The 21,007-nt window shown below is 32.9% G+C and overlaps 1 protein-coding gene across 1 annotated transcript; it reads right to left on the reverse strand.

The window, feature by feature from the left end:
- Window positions 1–2,877: 2,877 nt before the first annotated feature.
- On the reverse strand, window positions 2,878–18,877 carry LOC123701994 (pro-cathepsin H-like). The gene is made up of 13 exons (XM_045649626.1): window positions 18,810–18,877; window positions 18,395–18,494; window positions 16,035–16,137; window positions 15,318–15,426; window positions 14,717–14,840; window positions 14,310–14,419; window positions 13,846–13,948; window positions 10,886–10,963; window positions 10,333–10,559; window positions 9,760–9,886; window positions 8,471–8,576; window positions 7,853–8,037; window positions 2,878–3,100 (listed from the first exon to the last, which is right to left on the reverse strand). The coding sequence occupies exons 1-13, from the start codon at window positions 18,874–18,876 to the stop codon at window positions 2,920–2,922; spliced, it is 1,620 nt and encodes a 539-aa protein (XP_045505582.1). The 5' UTR covers window position 18,877; the 3' UTR covers window positions 2,878–2,919.
- Window positions 18,878–21,007: the final 2,130 nt, after the last annotated feature.

The following is a 21,007-nucleotide window of genomic DNA, read 5'->3' on the forward strand; positions in this document are numbered from 1 at the left end:
TAAAAATTTGCCAACATTAGTATTCAGTAAGCAGAGTGTGATGAAACACTATAAAATAAGATTTATTGTTGTTTTTCTTAGTTTTGATCACATTACGACAAGGTTAAAGATCAAGTTCTTACCCTTGACCACGTTCGATGTAAGATTTTCTTGTAAAGTCTGGCTATTTTAATTTACCTTTTTTTTTACTGAAATCTGTAAAAAAATTAATTTCCCGGACTATCATATCAGTTGGCTTTTAATAATGACTTTACTTAATCACGGTTGGTTGACATAAATTGTTTTATTATAATTTTCTTATCAAAGGGTTGCAATTTTCGCGTTTCATGTCTTATGCTTTATTTTAAAAAGTGGATTTAATATGCAAGCTAATACCTTTTAAAAATCTGTTCTTAATAATGCATCCGTATAGGTAGGTATTTAAAATCCGTTTGTTAAAAAAACAACAAATTTGGAACTAGCAACGATTATTTCTTCACAAAGCCATAGTGTTGCTACATACACACTACACAGATTATTATAGATAAAGAGTATCTTAATAAGGATCGCGTGCCACTAACGTAAGAAAATTGTTACTTTTATAATAATAAAAGTGTAATTTACGTAGGCGTTATGTGTTGCGTTAAAATTCTTGTTATTGTTGAAATTGCAGTATACAATGTGACAATATTTAAATAGTTTCTTGAAAATTATTAAATTTTCTAAAGCATTACTTAGTACTTATAGTAACTAGATAATGCAAGGGATATAATGTTCTATGAAATAATCATGTGTATAGGTCCTAATATCCGAAGAAAATAATTTAATTTAATATCCTCAGATAAGTAGGTAACTGTTTAGTAAAAAGATTTTTTTAAATGTCTACTGATATAATTATCTAATGATCTAATAAGGAAGTTTATTAATTTAGACGAGTAGGAAGAGCTCGTAATTAAGGGAATGTTTTTTTTATTCGTTAAAAATATTAATAAGTAACATATTTCAGTACCTGCATAATATTTTTTTACGCTCTACCTAGAGGTAAAAGACGATACCTACGGAACTATGAATAAACGTTATAATATAAGAACACACACACAAATTCAATAATTTATTAAACATTATCTAAAATTGACATCAATAGGTACATTCACTTGACAATCTTCACACGCGATCCCGCTCGGTTTACATGGTCTACCCTTACACAGAGCTTCACCTTTTCTGGGATATTGGGAAGGGGGGTGCGGAACGAACCAGGGTTTATTAAGCTTGTCTAAATATGCTGTTTCTAAGTCAGTTATCTTGCCTTTTGGAGCTGATAGAGATAATTGTAGGAGAGCCAGCACGATTAGTACCTGAAAGATTGTTCTAAGTTTTATTATGTTTTTAGTTTTGTTAAATCTATGTTATATCTATTTTCTATCTAACTAAATACTACTAAAAATAAACAAATATCAAAAAAATATGCAGAGAATATGTAGAGATATGCAAAGAATAAAACATATCTGAAATGTTTATTAATTGTAAAAAAGAGCGTGTGTGCCGAGCACACGTGTCAGAAGTGAAACTTCTTTGGCAAGATTCAAAGATATTAAAATCGTCGCCACTCCATGTCGTAAATTTTACTCTATATGCAAGACAAAATATGTTATAATTTATACGTAGGTATGAGTTGTACCTAAATGTCAATTATAATTAATTCCATTTCACTTAATTATTGTAGAATTCACACGTCGTAAAAACTAGTAATAATGAAAACGAATGATATTCAATACATAATATTTGAGGAAAACAAATACGTACGATGTTGTTTGCGTAGCTTTTTGTTACAAATACAATGAATTACAAACTCACAATTTATTTTTAATCAAGGAAAAATGAAAATAGTTGATTGAATACTGTCAATTGAGAACTATTGTTTAATCAGCAAAGCGTAACAGACATACATACACACATTTCGTAAGAGTATGGTTACTACACACTTAAACAAAGTAATATAATAAATACTTACAGTTATTTTCATCTTGTCATTAAAATAATAATTACGTATTGAATGATTGCTTCCGATAATCACAGATTATTAACAAATCTCACAGACTTATATACGAATCGGTACCGTAAGTGACCCGAATAATAATATTTTACCGGTTATATTTAACAGTTATTCTAATAAAGGACTTCTTTGTTTATATTACGATTTACGAACAATGTCAAAAAACGCGGGAAATTCATTGATTGTTTGTGAACGAAAGGTGTTTTTGATAATATTTTTTAGTAAATATGGTTATAAATTGAATTAAAATTGTTTTAATAAGCAGGGTTTTACCGTATATGCTAAGTATTAACACAATGTAACACAACGGAAGTATGAGTCAAATTATATCGTTGTTTATGTTGTCGATTTACTGGGATTTGACTGTTATCAGCTGTCAACAAAAACAATAAAAAAACCAGTTTAATTTGAAACCAGATACAGCCAGATACCTACTGAATCGATGTTATAATTCAGAAGGCATTCATTCATGGCAGATGTTCGGGAAATGATGACTTACTAAATTGTGAAGTATAAAGTGGGTTCAGACTTGGTTCAGACGCTTGCTATCAAAGTGACATTCAAGGAGCACAAGCATGTGCCCGTGTTTATTTGTTTGTAGTACAAACTTTGTACCGTACGTAAGCGCACAGGCTGCTTGCCGGCCTGCATGCCGGGGTGCTTACCGGGCTGCTTGCCAGACGTCTGAAGTACCATAATATGGTAATTTATTAGTATGCAATAATAAAAAGAAATCAAAACAAATGTCCTATAAATATTTAAAATCTAAACTCTAGAATCTAAATGTGTATTCTTAATTTCTACTCCTCTATTAGTTGTTGGCTATGCCAATAAAAAGCCATACATCGATTGCACGTGTTTATTTACGCTAAAACTTAAAACTACATCTAAACAACAGGATATATCGCATTTGCCATCACATGGCAGTTATTGTTCGTAGCTGATATTAGCATGTACCCGTCTTCTCCCCACTGCTCCCCCCAGGAGTTCTTGATAATCCAGTAAAGGTCGCCATCCCTGACTCCGTAGCCCACGGCAACCACGCCGTGGTTCTGTGGTCGGTTGTTGCTAGAATAATACAATACAGTACGGTATGATACAATAATTATCGTAATATAGTAATTACATTAACAATAATTATCGTAATATATTACACTTGAAGTTCTCACAAAATTCAAAGAAAATAAACTTTTAAAATGTTAGTAGCCTTATTGCTGACTAGCTTCCGCCCGCGACTCCGTCCGCGCGAATGTCGGTCTTCGCGTGGATGGTTTATTTCTCCATTTTGAGTAACTCTGACAATGACATCTTATAAATATATATTGGACCCAAATACGGCTAGGCCTATAATAATACGCAACGTGTGTTCGCGGTTCTACAGAACAACGTCTATGGATAAAACTGAAAAATTAAAATTATTTTTTTCTACGTATTTTTCTGGGATAAAAAGTATCCTATTTTACGCCCAGGATAATAAAATTATACCAAGTTTCATCGAAATCGAACCGTTAGTTTTCACGTGATGCCTTCACATACAGACAGACAGACAGACAGACAGACAGACAGACAGACAGACAGACAGACAGACAGACAGACAGACAGACAAAAATTTTTTTAATCACATATTTGGGTTTGGTATCGATCCAGTAACACCCCCTGGTATTTATTTTTTCAATATTTTCAATGTACAGAATTGACCCTTCTACAGATTTATTATATATATCGTTTATTTCTTATTCTTTCATAGACATAAACATGGACATATTCAATATAGTTTTGTTCACAATTAAAAAGTATAAGTGGCACCCGTTTTAGGCTTAGTTCGAAGAACTAGCCTGTATATACAGGCACCAGCTTCTCCCTAAGTCATTTGAACTTTTATAAAACAAAAAACTTGAAAAGTGAGCTAGTTAGATATATAAATGGTATGTGCAAGCATATTATACAAATATGATTATTAAATAAATATAAAAAATTTTAAATTTATGAGTAATGTGTGTGTGTGTGTGTGTAGGTGTGTGTGGGTGTGTGTATATGTGTGTCAAAATATTAAATAAAGTAAATATATCAAATAAATTACAAATAAAAAAGAGAATAAATAAAAATACAAAAAATAGGTACATAAAATAAACAAATATTGAGTTATAATTTTAATAAATTAATATGTAATTGATTAGATACTAAACAAATTATATATATTTTATAATATTTATATGTGAAACAAGATTAATTATAGTTTTATCTTTAGTAAGTTTTCGGTGGATTCATAAGACAACTTCTGTAACCATTCTGTGACTGTTTTTTTACATTTATAGTTATTCATAGAATATATGTTTAAGATTTTATTTACTTTATTGTAAATATAATCTCCTAATATTGCATAAAACTTCATAGGAAAATAGTGTTGAGAACGTTTAACCTCACATACCATGTAGGATCTACGTTTATCAGTGCTGTTTAATTCAAATTCAAGTTCCTGGTGTTTTCTTAAAATAAGTTGCAGCAAAAACAATTGTCGCACTGTCAGGACTTGGCATTTTTTATATAAATCTTTGGTTGGATAATCAATTGGCCTAAAGGTCATGACTTTTAAAACTGATCTTTGTGCTCTCTCAATGGTAAGCATGTTACTCTTAGCCATGCCACCCCAAGCAGATATTCCATAATTTATTAAGGACTGGCATAATGTAAAGTATATCCGTTTAATGAGGTTGAAGTTCATGATGTGACGGAGATTTTTAAAAATAATTATCAATTTACGAATGCGGGCAGCCAGAAGTGTTGCATGTTTATTAAAATTTAGATAGCAATCAACCATAACACCTAGATACTTAATGGAATCAACATTTTGAAGAGTTATACATGTACAAGATAGTTTATCATGGCAGAAATGAGCTTTAAGTGTTAAGTAACTTGAATGTCTTATAGAATTTTTGTTCATGCCAAAAGTTATGTATTTGGTTTTATCAGAATTAAGAGTCAACGAATTAGATAGCAGCCAATTACTTACGATATTTAAACCAGACTGTGAATGTGAAAAAGCTTCCTCCCACGTTCGACCATCAAATATTAAAACCGTGTCGTCTGCATAAGCTATTATTTTGCCGTTTTCAAGAGATAGATTTGTCAAGTCATTCATGTACAGTAAGAATAGCGTTGGACCTAAAATACTTCCCTGCGGAATACCAAAAGAAAGCGTTTGTTCGGTACTAATTAAGCCGTTTAGTTTAACAATTTGTGTTCTATCGGTTAAGTAACTTTTGAACAATTCAAATGGTTTACCTCTTATACCGACATAATTTAGTTTGTTTAATAGCAGGGGCATCGACACCGTATCAAAAGCTTTCGCGAGATCGAGGAAGACGGCCACACATCTTCTATTTATATCAAGACTAGCCACAACGTGATCGATAAGATTGTGTAGTGCGTCCGTCGTTGATCTCGATCTGCGAAAGCCAAATTGATTGGGTGATAAAATACAGTGCTTCTCAAGGTAATTAACTAAACGTGTATTCATTATTTTTTCAAATATCTTTGAGAGGCATGGGAGTATCGATATAGGGCGATAATTATTTACAGAACCTCTATCTCCCGCTTTATATATTGGATGGATAATTGCTTTTTTAAAAGTGTTGGGGAAAGTCCCAGAAGACAAGCACAAATTAAAAATGTACACAAGGGGCTTAACAAATATAGGTCTATATTGTTTAACTATATTGGCTGGGATGTTGTCCCATCCAACTGCACAATCACTTCGAAGAGAGACTATCAAATTGTTTATTTCTATCTCGTCGGTTTCATAGAAACAAAAAGAATTAGAAAAATTGGACGAGGAAGGAAGAGTCGCATCAGATGTATTATGTGAAATCTTTTCTGCAAGTTCCTTACCAATATTAGCAAAATAATAGTTGATACTATTCAACGTTTCAACCGCATTTTCAGAATTATTAAGTAAGTCACAGCCATTTTGATTTCGAGTATTCATGTGAGTAAATTTTTTTATGCAATTCCAAAGTGATTTATTGTTATTACTTGAGTTTATTATAAGTGTTCGTTCATAATTTCTTTTTACTTTTTTTAACAATGCGTTACAAAAGTTACGGTAACGTTTATAAGTGATAGATAAGTTAAGATTATTAGGCGCTTTTTTAAATTTTTTTTGTAGTTTATCCCTAAATCTAATGCAGCGAAGTAAACCAGGAGTAATCCATGGTTTGATAATTTTTTTGCGGCAAGAAATTTGTTTCGTAGTTGTAGACTGTTGTATACCCTGAGAAATAAGATTAGTGAAATAAGACGCGGCTAAATTAGGATCCGTTATTGTGTATAATTGAGAAAAATCTAATTTATCAAAATAATTACTCAAGGCATCATAGTTGGTTGTCGTTATAATATATTTAAGTTCGTTTTTTGGCCTATTTTTAGAAAAAAAGTGCAAACAAAAAACTACTGGGTTATGATCGGTGACTAAAGAATCAATAATAAAAGTATGATATAACTCTTTACTTTTAACCATAACATGGTCTAAACAGTTGTTTGATCGGGTTGGCAATAAATATATATAATGGCATATGTATATGTCGTGGTCATATCGTAGATTTGATCATTTCATGATATGAGTGGCCATTTCACGAAATGGTCGCATATCGTGAAATGGCCAACATAGTTTGATCAGATCGTTAAATCGTCAACGTTTCACGATTTGGTCATCCACATTTGGCCAGATCGTATAAAATATATAGAGTCCATAAAATATTAAAAAAATTCAGAATAACTTTATTCTCAAAACTTGTTTAATGTCATTTAAGTTAGCGCTGCGGCAGCGGCCGGCGAATGCCAGAAGCGAATCGTTTTTGCAATAGAAAACAGTTAGGTTAGGTTAGGTTAGACTTTGATAAACAACGCACGAGCCGAGCGAGCAAAGCGAGCGTGCCGCGGCAGCGGCCGGCGAGTGCCAGAAGCAGATCGCTTTTTAAAAAACAAACAATTATAATAATATAGTAGTAGTTTCTTAAATTATTTTATTTAAGTCGCATTTTTTCTTAAATACATATAAGATATCTACATTTTCCATAGTACTCGTACCTCTTCGTCGTAAATTATTTGCTATGACTTTCTTCATAATATTGTTATTAAACGAATTAGGAAGTTTTTAACTGCGAATAATTTAATTTTCGCCAGCGGCCGCCATCTTATCACATAAACACAGAGCTTGCAGCGCCTCTACCAACGATTAATGTAACTATTTTACGATATGATCAAATAATTTTGATCATTTCATGAAAAAACCGTGCGTTAATTGGCCATATCGTGAAACGATTTCTTATCATTGATCTGCCCAAACCACATCATGATGTGGCCAAACTAAATTGGCCATTTCACGATATGCGACCATTTCGTGAAATGGCCACTCATATCATGAAATGATCAAATCTACGATATGACCACGACATATAGATAAGCGATACCTGCCACTTGCCAGGCAACCTAAAGATTAATTTATAGAACCATGAGGAAATACTAAGTAAGAGGAAATACGAAATAAATATCATGCTAAATGTTACTTATACTTTCAAAATTTCAATTTTAGAAGAAACAAATCAAACAAACAAATTAATGTTAAAATTTGTTCAGCTATTTAAGTTATACGTAGTGACACTGATATCTTATAAATATGAAGATAAATAAAACAAGCTATTTCCGTAGATGACGCTGAGTGGCCCGTACTTGTACAGTGCGTACTTCATGGCGTTCACGCTGTTTGGGGGAACTAGACCGAAGCCGCGTATTGTGTATGTGTCTGTCACGTTCTCTACTCACCAATCAGGTTCATAAAAGATCCCATTAGAGTACATCATCATGTTGTCCCCAGCGTGTACGCCCACGCTGAGTGGCCCGTACTTGTACAGCGCGTACTTCATGGCGTTCACGCTGTTTGGGGGAACTAGACCGAAGCCGCGTATTGTGTATGTGTCTGTCACGTTCTCTATGTGGCAGTAGCCGTCCTGGTGGAAAGATTAGTTATTAAGCTTCTGGATATGTTCTTTACGTTATGTAATAACTTTTAAAGGCTTTTCTATATAATATAAATGACTTAGGGAGAAACTGCTGTCTATACGTATACAGGCAAGTTTTGATTTTAGCCTGCAACGGGTGCCACGTATTCATATTTCAGATACTTTATCAGCAAGTGGTGAAACTGGCCTTTATAAAATGATAGATCACAAATCTATGAAAACTTTTAAAAATCACAAAAAGATGTGTCGAATGTTTCATCGCGATACGTACAGTAGAACACAGGTCGTTAGAATAAGAAACTGTAATTTCGTCCACCGAGTGTTCCATATTATACATATGTTTATTTTGTAATCCATTTATTTATTTTTGTAGGAGGTGATTGTTTTGTAATCCATTAAAATTAAACTGATGCATACATACCTCAGCCATATAAAGATCATATTCTTGTTCAGTGGGAATGCCATGCTTCAACACGTATTTGAAAGCACCCTCCAAATCTCCGCCATCACAGCCCATACTGTTATATCTGGAAAAAGGTTCACAATTAATTCCAAAGAAATGAATGCATTTTGAAATACTAAGTTGAAATATAACTTAAATAAAATCATGTCATTTTCTAAGATGAAATTACGCTTTTACTAGCGTATAGCTACTATTATGTATTCTGTGTTTTTACGAGAACCTTCTAATGTAAAATTATATATACATGAGTAGCATATAACTGTGATATAACGGTGCATTTGAATCAAACGAGCGAATGCTTCTTCTAACCCCACTCTATCAAATTCTTTTAGCGTAATCAGGCGTAGAGCATTCTTTCGTTGTTCTTAACGTGTTCGAAAAATTCTATACTACGCAATGTTCGAATACTGAACAACACTGGGTAAGAGTTTTCTTTTGCACGAAATTCTAAAAAAGATCACGAGGGAATGCTTTAGCTCTAGATCTATGTTCGTTTGGTGTAAATGCCCCTTAATAGGTATGTTTCATATTGATGGATGGATGGAATTTCATCAAATTTCCTGCATAAATTGCTTGTGAGCTGTAACCTAGTTTACAAACTTACATAGCCTAGTTACGTTCCTGCAATACTTCGAGCTACTATTGACCAAGTTTGACCTACTATAATATCTTTTACAAAGTTTATTTATCTAACAACTAGCTTACAGCCCGCTTTGTCTAAAACCTAATAAAACCTTCCTCTTGAATCACTCTATCTATAAAAAAAAACACATCAAAATCCGTTCCGTAGTTTAAAAGATTTAAGCATACAAAGAGACATAGGGACAGAGAAAGTGACTTTGTTTTATACTATGTAGTAATTTAATACACCGCATTAAGTTAAAAATATTTACAAGTACACAACAGACGGATTAATACAGTACATAAGCTGTCTTATCGCTTATCAGCGATCTCTACCAGGCTGTAAGGGATAAGGAAGGTAAAATAAATGCTACGCGAGCGGCTATGAAGCTCTCTTATTTAATTGTGAAGAAAAACTTATTAGCTGACTTCAAAAAAAAGGAGGAGGTTATCCGTTCAGCCGGCATATATTTTATACTTTTTTTAAAGTAATAGAATATGTTTTTTTATCCTTTTTAATTATATAACTTTTTATATTTAGAGCATGCATAACAGTTATGTTCTTTTATACAAATAAAAAAGTATTGTATTTAATAACAATTTCTTCGTATAAATAATCAACTTACTCCCAAGCACAGTCCACCAGCGATTGCTCACTGAGGTCCAATCGTCGGCCTCCATTGTTCCGAGTAAGAGCACCTTCCACGGCTGCAGTGGTGCAAAATGCCCAGCAGGAACCGCATGAATCTTGATCTGTAGAAGGTGTAAAGGTATAAAGGTTTGTATGAAATTTTAAGGAAACGCTTTAGATGTTTTGTTATTGCATTTATATTTTTGTAGAGTGGTAGAGTTGTTTGTGCTCAATCCACCAACGGATCTGCAGTTACCATGCTAAATTATACGCCCATCTTAACCATTGTAAAAAATTTCAGCCCGAAAGAAATTATAGATGAAATTTGCACCTGGCTGGTGGATCATTTATATAAACTTTTATTATGTAGGTACCTAAAACACATAATATTCACATCAGCTTTGGCTCAAAATACGCCGTTATTATTTGTTTTGTTGGGATTTTTAATAAGCTCAAAGCATTATAATTTATCTTATTTTATTTTTCCATATTTTGACACCTAACACAATACCAAATTATCATTGTTCAAATTACTCCTATCAATTATAATGACAAGATATTAACATACTTTTAATTTTACTAATATATCCCTCGATTCTGAGATCAAAGTTTTCTGGCAGATCCTTGACCATATCTTCAAGTTCCGCTTCAGTATACTGGAAGGTCTCTGTACCCTGGATGTGATTGTTAAACCTCGTAGCTGTTAAATATCCCAGTTCTTCGGGAGTTTTGTCAGAGAATTCATTGATGCCCATTCTGTAGCTCAATTTCTTTTTATTGTGTTCTCGGACTTTTCTAGAATAATAAAATGGGATTTTAAAATAACTTAGTAAAGTTTCAAGTAGTAGTAGTAGTGTGGCATAAGGTCTAAAAATCTGTATTGCATGTTTATAAATAAATGAAGTAAATAAATATTTAGTAGAAAACAATTTTTCGATCGTAAAGCACTCTCTGATGCTTCGCATCGTCGTGCAAAACGTGTTAAAATCTAGCATAATTATATATTTTTTGGGCATATCTGTTCGCCGATTATTCAAACAGATTGTAAATAATATATTATCTGACTACTGAGTTCATTTTTGTTTTTTTATTTTAAATAAATTATTAATTACGTTACTTACCTCCAATTATCTCTGAATATCATTTTTCTCAATTCATGTTCGCTGACTTTGTAATTTTTGTTGTGATGTTTCATAAAACTGAAATAAAAAGTAACTTTAAGGACAAAATAATATATTGTTTTATTATGAGTTCTTAAACACAACCAAAAAGTTAGTAAATTGAGTAGTAGGTACTTATATGCTTATCTAAATAAGGATACTACTTAATCATTTTCAACGATTTATATTTTTTACTAGCTGTGCCCGCGACTTCGTCCGCGTGGAATAGTGACTGCATAGTAGTTACTAATTAACTTAATTATTGAGTAAACACGTACTACCATAAATAATTAAAAGAACTGATAGTAAAATTTATTACCGAACTGTGCTAAAAAATAAAAAAAATAAATGCCTTATTAATTTTCTATGTATTTCTTTGACATTATGTCATATTATTTTTAAGCACCAGGGGGGAGGCGAGCAAATTTCTTCCTTCCTTGTATGGATGTTATTAACAATGTATCGTGCAGCAACTGATCAGCTTAATCAATACTCAGTTCTTATCAAATCCAGCACCAAATCCAAATCAGATCTTTCCTGTCTCACGCCTGTAGTGACTAAACCGTTTAGACCGTGCAATAAAAATTAAATAAAAAAAACCCAACGCAACGAAGAAAAGTGCATAGAAAAAGGAATAAATAATTTCACAAACTTCCCGACGATCTTTAAAAATAAATACCATTTTAAATATTTATAAAAAAAACAAAGTCGTCGGGGCTGCCATGCCAACATTATCATAATATAATATCATATATACCTCTATAAATATTTTTTTTTAGAATGGTACTTAATTTTTAAGATCGTCGGGAAGTTTGAAAAATGATTTATTCCTTTATCTTCGTTGCTTTGGGATTTTTTTTTTAATTTTTAAATTTTTAAACTTCTGTTTCTTATTTTCATGTAATATTTTCAAGTGAGCGAGACCGAACTATCAAATGTACCTCCATATTACATTCCTACATCATATTGATTTGGGCCGTAACCGTGCCCAAATTGTAATGGACCACAGTGGCAAAAGAAGTGGTATATTTAGGAAAAAAAAATTCCAAGGGCCAGGCCTATGTGGCTTTGAGTAGAGTTCAAAATTTCCAGGGTGTGGCTATCCTCTCGCTCCCATATCTCCTCTTCTTTCACAGATTTTTAACCCTTTCCTTTCCACCCCTAGTAAATGGCAGAACCGATTTTGATGTAAACCATATCTATACGTAATTGTACCTATATGTACATTGTACACGTCATATCCTGTCGTTTGATGCTCCATTTGGTTTATTTATACCCACTGTCGCCCCTAAAGTGCCCTAAATGTAATAAACGGATGAACGGATTTCGATAAAATATGACTAATTGTAATTCACACTTTGCCCTTTCATATGCCCCGCTTGAGTATATTATTTGACCACATTCGATTATTTTTCATTTCCACTTTTACCGCTGTAATCTAATAAATGGATTAACCGAATTGGATAAAAATATAACTAACTGTACTTCACCCGTTATGCACTTTCATATTTGACAATATTCGTTTTTTTCATTCCCACTTTTACCCATATATAGGTATAATAAATGGATGAACCGATTTTGATTAAATATGTCTAATTATACTTTGTACACGTCATGCCCTATCATTTGATATGTCACTTGAGTATATTTGACAAAATTCATTTTTTTATTACCACTTTTATACCTATATCAAATAAATGGATGAACCGATTTTGATAAAATTTGACTTATTGTTACTTTCATTTGGTCGTTCACTTTCATTTCACTTTTACCCCTATATACCTAGATATAATAAATGGATGAACCTATTTTGATAAGTACACTTTATCTAAGAACCAGCGTCTGAAAATATGCTGCCTAACAAAAAAAAAACCGCATCAAATTCGGATTACCTGTTAGCGAGCTACGGTAGCACAAACATGTATTATACACATATAGTTGTCAAACACTCATCACCCATCTTTTTGCGTCGGGAGTTAAAAATATAATACGACAATCGACATAATTTAAAGGACATTTTATGTATAAAATTTACCTAGAAAAAACATAATTCTAATTTGACCCCTTCCCCCCTACTACTTCAGCTTACCCCTCTCCCCCCCACCCTTGGGGACTTTCGATATGATCACCTGGACATTTATAGGAATAACTGTAACAGATAACTTATATCGTACACTGTACAGTGTACAATAAATAGAATGCCTTAGCAAATGTTCGCCGTGAATACTTAAATGGTTATAACTTTTTTGTTTACGAACCGATTGACATGAAATAAACACTAAATGTTAAATGAAGATTACTCCAATATATTAGTGAAAACCGCATCTAAATCGGATAAGCCGTTTCTGAGATTAGCGTGCACGAACATACAGACAAACAGACAAACAGACAAAAATTTTTTTAACTACAGTTTTGGGTTTGGGATCGATTTAGTAATAACACCTGCTAATTTTTTTTCCATATTTTCATTGTACAGACACCGCTTTTCTAGAATTTTATTATATGTATTGATGATGATGATGATATGAAACTAGCTGTGCCCTGCGGTTTTACCCTTAGTGCTCCGGTCCTGTTGGTCTTAGCGTGATGATATATAGTCTATACTCTATAGCGTATATATCCTCGATAAATGAGCTTTCTAACACCGAAAGAATTTTTCAAATCGGACCAGTAGTCCTGAGATTAGCGCGTTCAAACAAACAAACAAGCTTTATAATATTAGTATAGATATATATCTTATAATATAAAAATGAATCGCAAAATGTGTTGGTAAGCGCATAACTTGAGAACGGCTGAACCGATTTCGTTTATTCTTTTTTTATTATATTCCTTGAAGTACGAGGATGGTTCTTATGTAGAGAAAACGTAAATATGTACCACGGGCGAAGCCGGGGTGGACTGCTAGTTGATAATAAGTTTACCTATCGAAAGCTTCATCCACATGCGAGGAAATGTCAGGATGTAATAATTCCAGCTTTTTATGGAAGTCAATTACTGCTTCCTTCGCGTCTTCGCAGTCTTTGTCTATAAAAAATATGTAGAATCAATATTTGTAAAAATAAATTTTATTAATTATCTGACATCTGGAAAAATATATGATAGGTACTTGACTGTGTTTATAAATTTATTTTTTTTGTCAGTTGAAAGTTATTAACCACTTATTAACAGACATAAATTACTGAATTCAAAAATTGAAAACAATTTTTTTTAGAATCTTTTTTTTAATGATTTAAACAAGCCTCTACTTTTACTCTATGCTTAATTTTAATTGCAGTACAAAAACACCGCATAATTTTTCAAATCGGACCATTGGTTCCTGAGATTAGCGCCATCAAGCAAACAAACTCTTCAGCTTTATAATATTTGTATAGATAATTAAACATACCTTTTTCCACGTCCAATTTGGACACATCTGGAGCGCTATAGTCGTGAAATATGGACACAAAATGTTTGGTCAAAGCGCCAGTTGCGATAATACGCTTCTTTCTTTCGTACCTAAATGAAAAATACGTGTAATTTATTTATTTATTATACATTAAAAATACAAACTTATTAAGTTTAGGAATGTACCAACAAAAAAATGTAATTCGAAACCAACCAAATTTAAACTCAAAAATTTGTTTTATAGAAACCTCTTATGGATATGTTTTGTTTATCATCTGTTAGTTAGTTAAAATGAAAAATTAAAATTTGACTCAAAAATAGTTAAAAAGGCTAATTAATAAATTTGCCAGAGTCTAAAACTAGCTTTTAAAACCTGAACTTAAAGTTTCAAAAATATACATACGATACCTCAAAGGCAGATGATAATTGCCTTCACGATATACATAAAGAACATCGTCGATTCGTCGACCATATTCGTCTATTTCTGAGTTTTTCCATATTTCCACGTCTTTCCCGTCAAATGTAGTATCACCTGTTAATGATAAGATTAATTAACTAGAGAAAATATAGAATTATAAAGTTTATAACGGATTTAAAACGCTATTTGTGATCCGCGAATCGCCTTTGCGTAAGTAATAAAATGTAGCGTGAAAAAATTCGTAATAACATCTGTATTTTTTTAAATTGTAAATAACTTGCCTAATTAAAATCAGTAAATTATCTTAAGTTTATAATAAATGTATATTACTTAGGTAAAATCAAAGCAAAAACTCTAAAATATTTTGTATAAGTACTTACCTATATTATGTTATTTAACAATAGAAATATGTCTTATTGAAGTGAAACTTCTTTAGGCATGTTGAGAGTAAAATTTCAAGGGCGCGTCATGGCAATACCGTCACGTCATCGTCACGTAAGGCGACGATTTTGGTATCTTTGAATCTTGCTAAAGAAGTTTCACTTCTGACATGTGTGCTCGACACATACTTTTTTGATGTATAATACTAACCTTCATACGTGAAGTTATCAGATGGTAGGAAATTAGTAACTTCCTCCTCTAAAGGCATCCGGAAGCAAAGCCTATAGTTTTGCTCTTCTTCCGTCCATACAGGAAAAGACTGTTAATAATAATAAAACAAACAAATAAATAAATAATAATAAAAAAACGTTTTAATAATATTATGGTCGTTAAAAAGATTGCATATCGTTAATAATGGTCATTAAAAAATTGCATATCGTTAATCGTATGACACTCATTCAACTAGTCTTCCTTCAATCCTAATTTTATGTAATACTAGCTTTCCACCCGCGGCATCGCCCGCGCAGTCAAAGAAAAACCCGCATAGTTCCCGTTCCCGTGGGATTTCCGGTACAAAAAATCAATCCTATGTCCCGGGGAAAAAAGTAGCCTATGTCCTTTCTCGGGTATCAAAACATCTCTATACCAAATTTCATGCAAATTGGTTCAGTAGTTAAGGCGTGATTGAGTAACAGACAGACAGACAGAGTTACTTTCGCATTTATAGTAGGTATTAGTATGGATGTACTCTATAAAAAGGAAAATATTAGGAAACCTCGGCATCTTACAAACAGATAATTTTTTAGGGTTCCGTACCAAGAGGGTAAAACGGGACTGAGTGGTACTGAGAATTCAAAGTTTGTCTGCTTGTCCGTCCGTCTGTCGTCAGTCTTTTTTTACTTTTATTTATTTATTTGTCCAATATACCTTATATTCGTATCCATCTTCGTCTACATTACTCCCGATGTAGTATTGAGTTACAGTTCCATCGTAATAATCAATTCGGGATTTATTGTGTTCTGAACTGTACCTGTAATTTTTCTTTCTATTTTATAAAAAAACTTGGAATAAAAATTCAATTTCTTTTTCATAGGTTTTGGTTTTGTTCGAGGAATTTTTTTTTATTTTTATTTTAGTTCATTGAAGTCGCGTTATCAAAATAAGTAGTAGATGATGTATGTGAATCATTAAATTGTGTATGTATGTGCATAAAGGATAATGAAATGAAATTTTCTTTATAAATATACCAATATCATATTATTAGACGCAATTAAAAACTTAATTTTATATTATTATCAATATACAAGGGTGCTTTTCCACCAGAGATGTGCGAGGATGCGTAGCGAAGGATGTGTTTGTAAAGAACCAATAGTATCGATTCCAATGCTAAAGCGATATACAGTGGTGGTCACATAATTAAAGACACTAAGAACATTTTATACTTCCCAAGACACTTCTCTCAACATTTTTTTTTACACTACCATTGGAACTTGTTAAATAATTTTAAAATATTCAGGTATGTGTTGTCTAATGCTAAACTAAATTTTATCTACAAAACTTGTCGGTTTGTTAGATTTTATTCGGTTCATCCTTACTACTAGCAGTTTAAACCTAGCAAAGGTCTGGCCATATAATTAAAGACATTAGACTCGCTTATAAGAAATATAAAAAAAATATTATTTTAATGAGATTATTTTTACAACACAAATACCTGACGTATTTACAAAACATTTGTACACTTTTCAATATTTGGTTGCATGTCCTTTGGCACTAATGACGGTTTACATCTCTTGGGCATGGAAACAACTAGTTTTGTTCAAGTTGCATCACTAAATTGGTTCCATTCTTCGAAAATGTTTTGCAAAGTTAATCGACGTTTGATGATCGCTTTGCCGCGACTTCTTTCTTTCTTGATTTCATAAGTTTTCGATCGGATTTGAATCTGGACTGTGAGGGGGCCAATCCAAAACAGTTACAGATTGGTTCCTTAACAAGCACTTCACTACTTTTGCTGTGTGCTTAGGATCATTATCGTGTTGAAAAGTCCAAACAACAGGTAAATTTTCCTCTGCATACACAGCATGGATTGCTCTAAAATACACTTGTACTGGAATTTGTCCATATTGCCTTCTGTCTTTTTGACAGGTCCAACACCAAGTCCAGAAAAACAGCGCCACACTTTGATATTTCCACCCCCATGTATGACTACTTTTTAGAGTATCTTGGATCCATTTCCTTATTGAGATGGCGTCTTACATATTGTTTTCTGACAGAATTAATCATATTAATCTTAGTTTCATGCAGAAACAGCACATGTTTCCATTCTCGTTCAGTCCAGTGTTCGTATTTTGTAGCAAAGTGAAATCTTGCCTTCACATTTTGTTTTTTCAAAAGTGGTACTTTCCGAGATACTCTTCAGTGCAAGTTTTCCTCACACAGTCTCCGTCTAATTGTGCTTGCAGACCCCCCTTCAAGCCTGCTGCACCATACAACTCTGAACTGTATCAGTTCCGACCCTTTACATGGATCTTTTTAGCCAACAACACCATTTTTTAATCTTTCGGCCGAGTAGTTTCACTTGGTTTTGCTTTTCTGAGTACGTTTTCGGTCGTGTGGAACATCTTGACATATTTAATAGCATTCATAACTATATCCTTGAAACAGTTTAATTATCATGAAAGTTAGAAATATTTTTTCTTGCGGAGGAGTCGCAACTCTTGTTTTTAACCATAGTAATTGATATTAAAACTATTAAACGTATGAATTTTAATTTTAAAAGTTAAAAATAACCAAGAAAATTATAGTGTCAACGATTTATGAAATTACGCGACAAAAGGAAGTAAAGCACAATGCTGTTTCTTTTTATTTAAAAAAAATTTAAACTCATTTCTTGTTGTCTTTAATTAAGTGGCCAGCTATACGTACGTTAACAAAGTTTGTGTTACATTCCCACAGAGAGCAAGTGTCGAAACTAACAAGGAATATAACTATTTTTTGTCCCTCATTTTAAAGAATATATTGTCTTGTATGGTTTAATAAAAATAATACTAGATTAAATACCTTTTTCAGATAATTGTACTTCCTAATGTAAATATTTTATGGTCAATTAGAGGGTGTCTTTAATTATGTGACCACCACTGTAAATAGGTTTTTACAAACACATCCCTCGCTACGCATCCTCGCAGATCTCTGGTGGTAAAGCACCTTTTTTGGTGTGAGAGTTCTAGAGAGAACCAGGCAAACCTAATTTATGAGAATTTTATGATATAAGATATTTTTATATTTACCATATTTCAAAAGGTTCTATGAGTCCAGTTGTAAGACCAGTCCTTTCGCCTTTGAAGTGGTACTCAGGTGGCCACACCAACTCCATATTATCTCCGAATTCTAAAAGAAATAAAAATTAAATTTATGTTTATTAATGTGTTCATACTGGTTGTTTATAAATAAGAGCTGTTGATCCTGTTTCTATCATAATATTTAAAAACTCACGTTTATACCCGTGGGCGAATTGAGTAAAGCCAGTATTTTTTTTACTGGCTTTACTGGCACTGGCACATGAAACTACTATTATTAACTTTCGTGTTTATAACATTATTAGGATATAATATAGTAACATTACAAATTTGGCTTGAATAACGACGCAAATTTTCACGTAACAGTGTATCAAAATAAAGATAAAATTAAAAGCAAAAAACTTACCAAAAACATGAGAGAATCCGGTGTCAAAAACTATAGCTGCTAGGATTAGTGTATACAGGGAGGCCATGGTCGCTCCTCTTGTGAAATTTGACGATTGGGGATCTCATTTAAATACGCGATCCTAATCATATTAAGCCTTGTTTGTAATGGTAGAGCTTTATGAAAAACTAGATTTCCGCCCGCGGCTTCGCCCGCGTTTGCAAAGGAAATCCCGCATAGTTCCCGTTCCCGTGGGATTTCCGGAATAAAAACTATCCTATGTTTTAATCCAAGTTACCCTCTATATGTGTGCTTAATTTCATTGTAATCGGTTCAGTAGTTTTTACGTGAAAGAGTAACAAACATCCATACATCTATACATCCATACAAACTTTCGCATTTATAATATTAGTAGGATTGCACGAAACTTCTGATGGGTTTTGGGCAGGAAAAAGCAAAGATTGTTAAATAAACTTAAGATTCTTTATTAGACGATGCGCGTAGTACGAAGGGTAAAGACGGAAGAGAAAAAATTATAAGATGACACATAGGTATTTGACATACACATTTGTTTATACAAACTCTTTTCACCAACACTGGCCCTTAAACAAATGTGTAGGTACATAATTATTATACAACATTAAACAAGTTTAGTTTTTACAATTTAAGAATTTAACAAATTTATTGTAAACCTAAACACGTTACAAACTTATAATGCTTTTCTTTAGTAAGTGGTTTTGTTAAAATATCGGCAGTCATTTCAGAAGTACACAAATAATTCAAATTAACAATATTATCTTTTACAACTTCTCTTATAAAATGATGCCGCACATCTATATGTTTCGTACGAGCATGATACATAGGATTCTTACACAATTTTTGTGCTGATTGGTTATCATTAAAAATCGTAACAGAACAATGCCTACCTAACAATTCATACAACAGAGTTCTTATGAATAACGCTTCTTTACAAGAATCTGATAGAGCCATATATTCTGCTTCTGTGCTAGAAAGAGCGACTGTTCGCTGTTTTCTATTTTCCCACGATACAGAACATTTCCCAATTTGAAACACAAACCCAGTGTACGACCTACGATCGACCTCACACGAAGCCCAGTCAGCATCAATATACCCATTGATGTCTAGACCACTTCTACTAAAAACAAGTTTGTAGTTTACAGTACCCTTTAAATACCGTAGTACGCGTTTCGCGGCCTTCCAATGACGCTGATCATAACAATCATTATACTGGCTCAGCATGCTTACCGCGTGCGCGATGTCTGGCCTGGAGCTAACTGAAATATAATTTAAACAACCAATTAAATTTCTATATTCCAAATTCTCCTCCTTTTTATCAGCCTTTACAAGTTTCAATCCCGATTCCATTGGAGTTTGAGCTGGCTTACAGTCAGTCATATGAAAACGGTCTAAAACATTCTTTATGTAACTAGACTGATCAAGATAGATATTATCTTGGTTTCTTGTGATGCGCATACCAAGTATATGGCTGGCTGGCCCTAAATCCTTCATTTCGAATTCTTGCATGAGTTTCTTCTTTATTTCAACTTTCATTTGTGAATTTCTGGTTGAAAATAATAATATATCGTCCACATACAACCCAATGATGACTAATTCTTCACCATTTGATTTAAAATACACGCAGGGCTCTGAGGACAGTCTTCTGAAACAAAGTTTTGTAACCAACACATGGTTTATCTTTTCATACCAAGACTTCGAAGCTTGCTTTAGGCCATAAATTGCTTTATGCAATTTATATACTTTATGCTCACAGCCTTTTACTTTATAACCTTCCGGTTGTTCCATGAAAACTTTTTCTTGCAAATCTCCATTTAGAAAAGCAGTTCTTACATCCAAATGATCGATATCCATCTGCTTTTCAGCTGCTAAAGCCAATAATATGCGAATAGTGGAATATCGAACCACTGGAGAAAAAGTTTCCTCGTAATCAATTCCATAGCGCTGTGTAAAACCTTTAGCTACCAATCTGGCTTTATACTGCTTTAGATTTCCATCAAGATCTTTCTTTTTCTTAAAAACCCACTTGCACTTAATCGGTTTTTGATCTTTAGGTGGATCAGTTAATGTCCAACATTTATTTTTAATAAATGATTGATACTCATCAGCCATTGCTTTCTTCCAGTGAACAGCTTCAGCCCCTCCTAGAGCTTCTTGAACTGTCTCTGGTTCATCTCCAATGC

Source organism: Colias croceus, chromosome 22, assembly GCF_905220415.1.
Source record: "Colias croceus chromosome 22, ilColCroc2.1".
NCBI classification, from domain to species: domain Eukaryota; kingdom Metazoa; phylum Arthropoda; class Insecta; order Lepidoptera; family Pieridae; genus Colias; species Colias croceus.

Coding starts and splice junctions, on each gene's coding strand:
- LOC123701994 (XM_045649626.1), bottom strand. CDS start 18,876: ATGGCCTCCCTGTATACACTAATCCTAGCAGCTATAGTTTTTGACACC. Junction 15,427..16,034: donor AAGATGGATACGAATATAAG/GTATATTGGACA, acceptor TATTATTAACAG/TCTTTTCCTGTATGGACGGA. Junction 8,577..9,759: donor CTGGTGGACTGTGCTTGGGA/GTAAGTTGATTA, acceptor ACCTTTTTCCAG/ATATAACAGTATGGGCTGTG.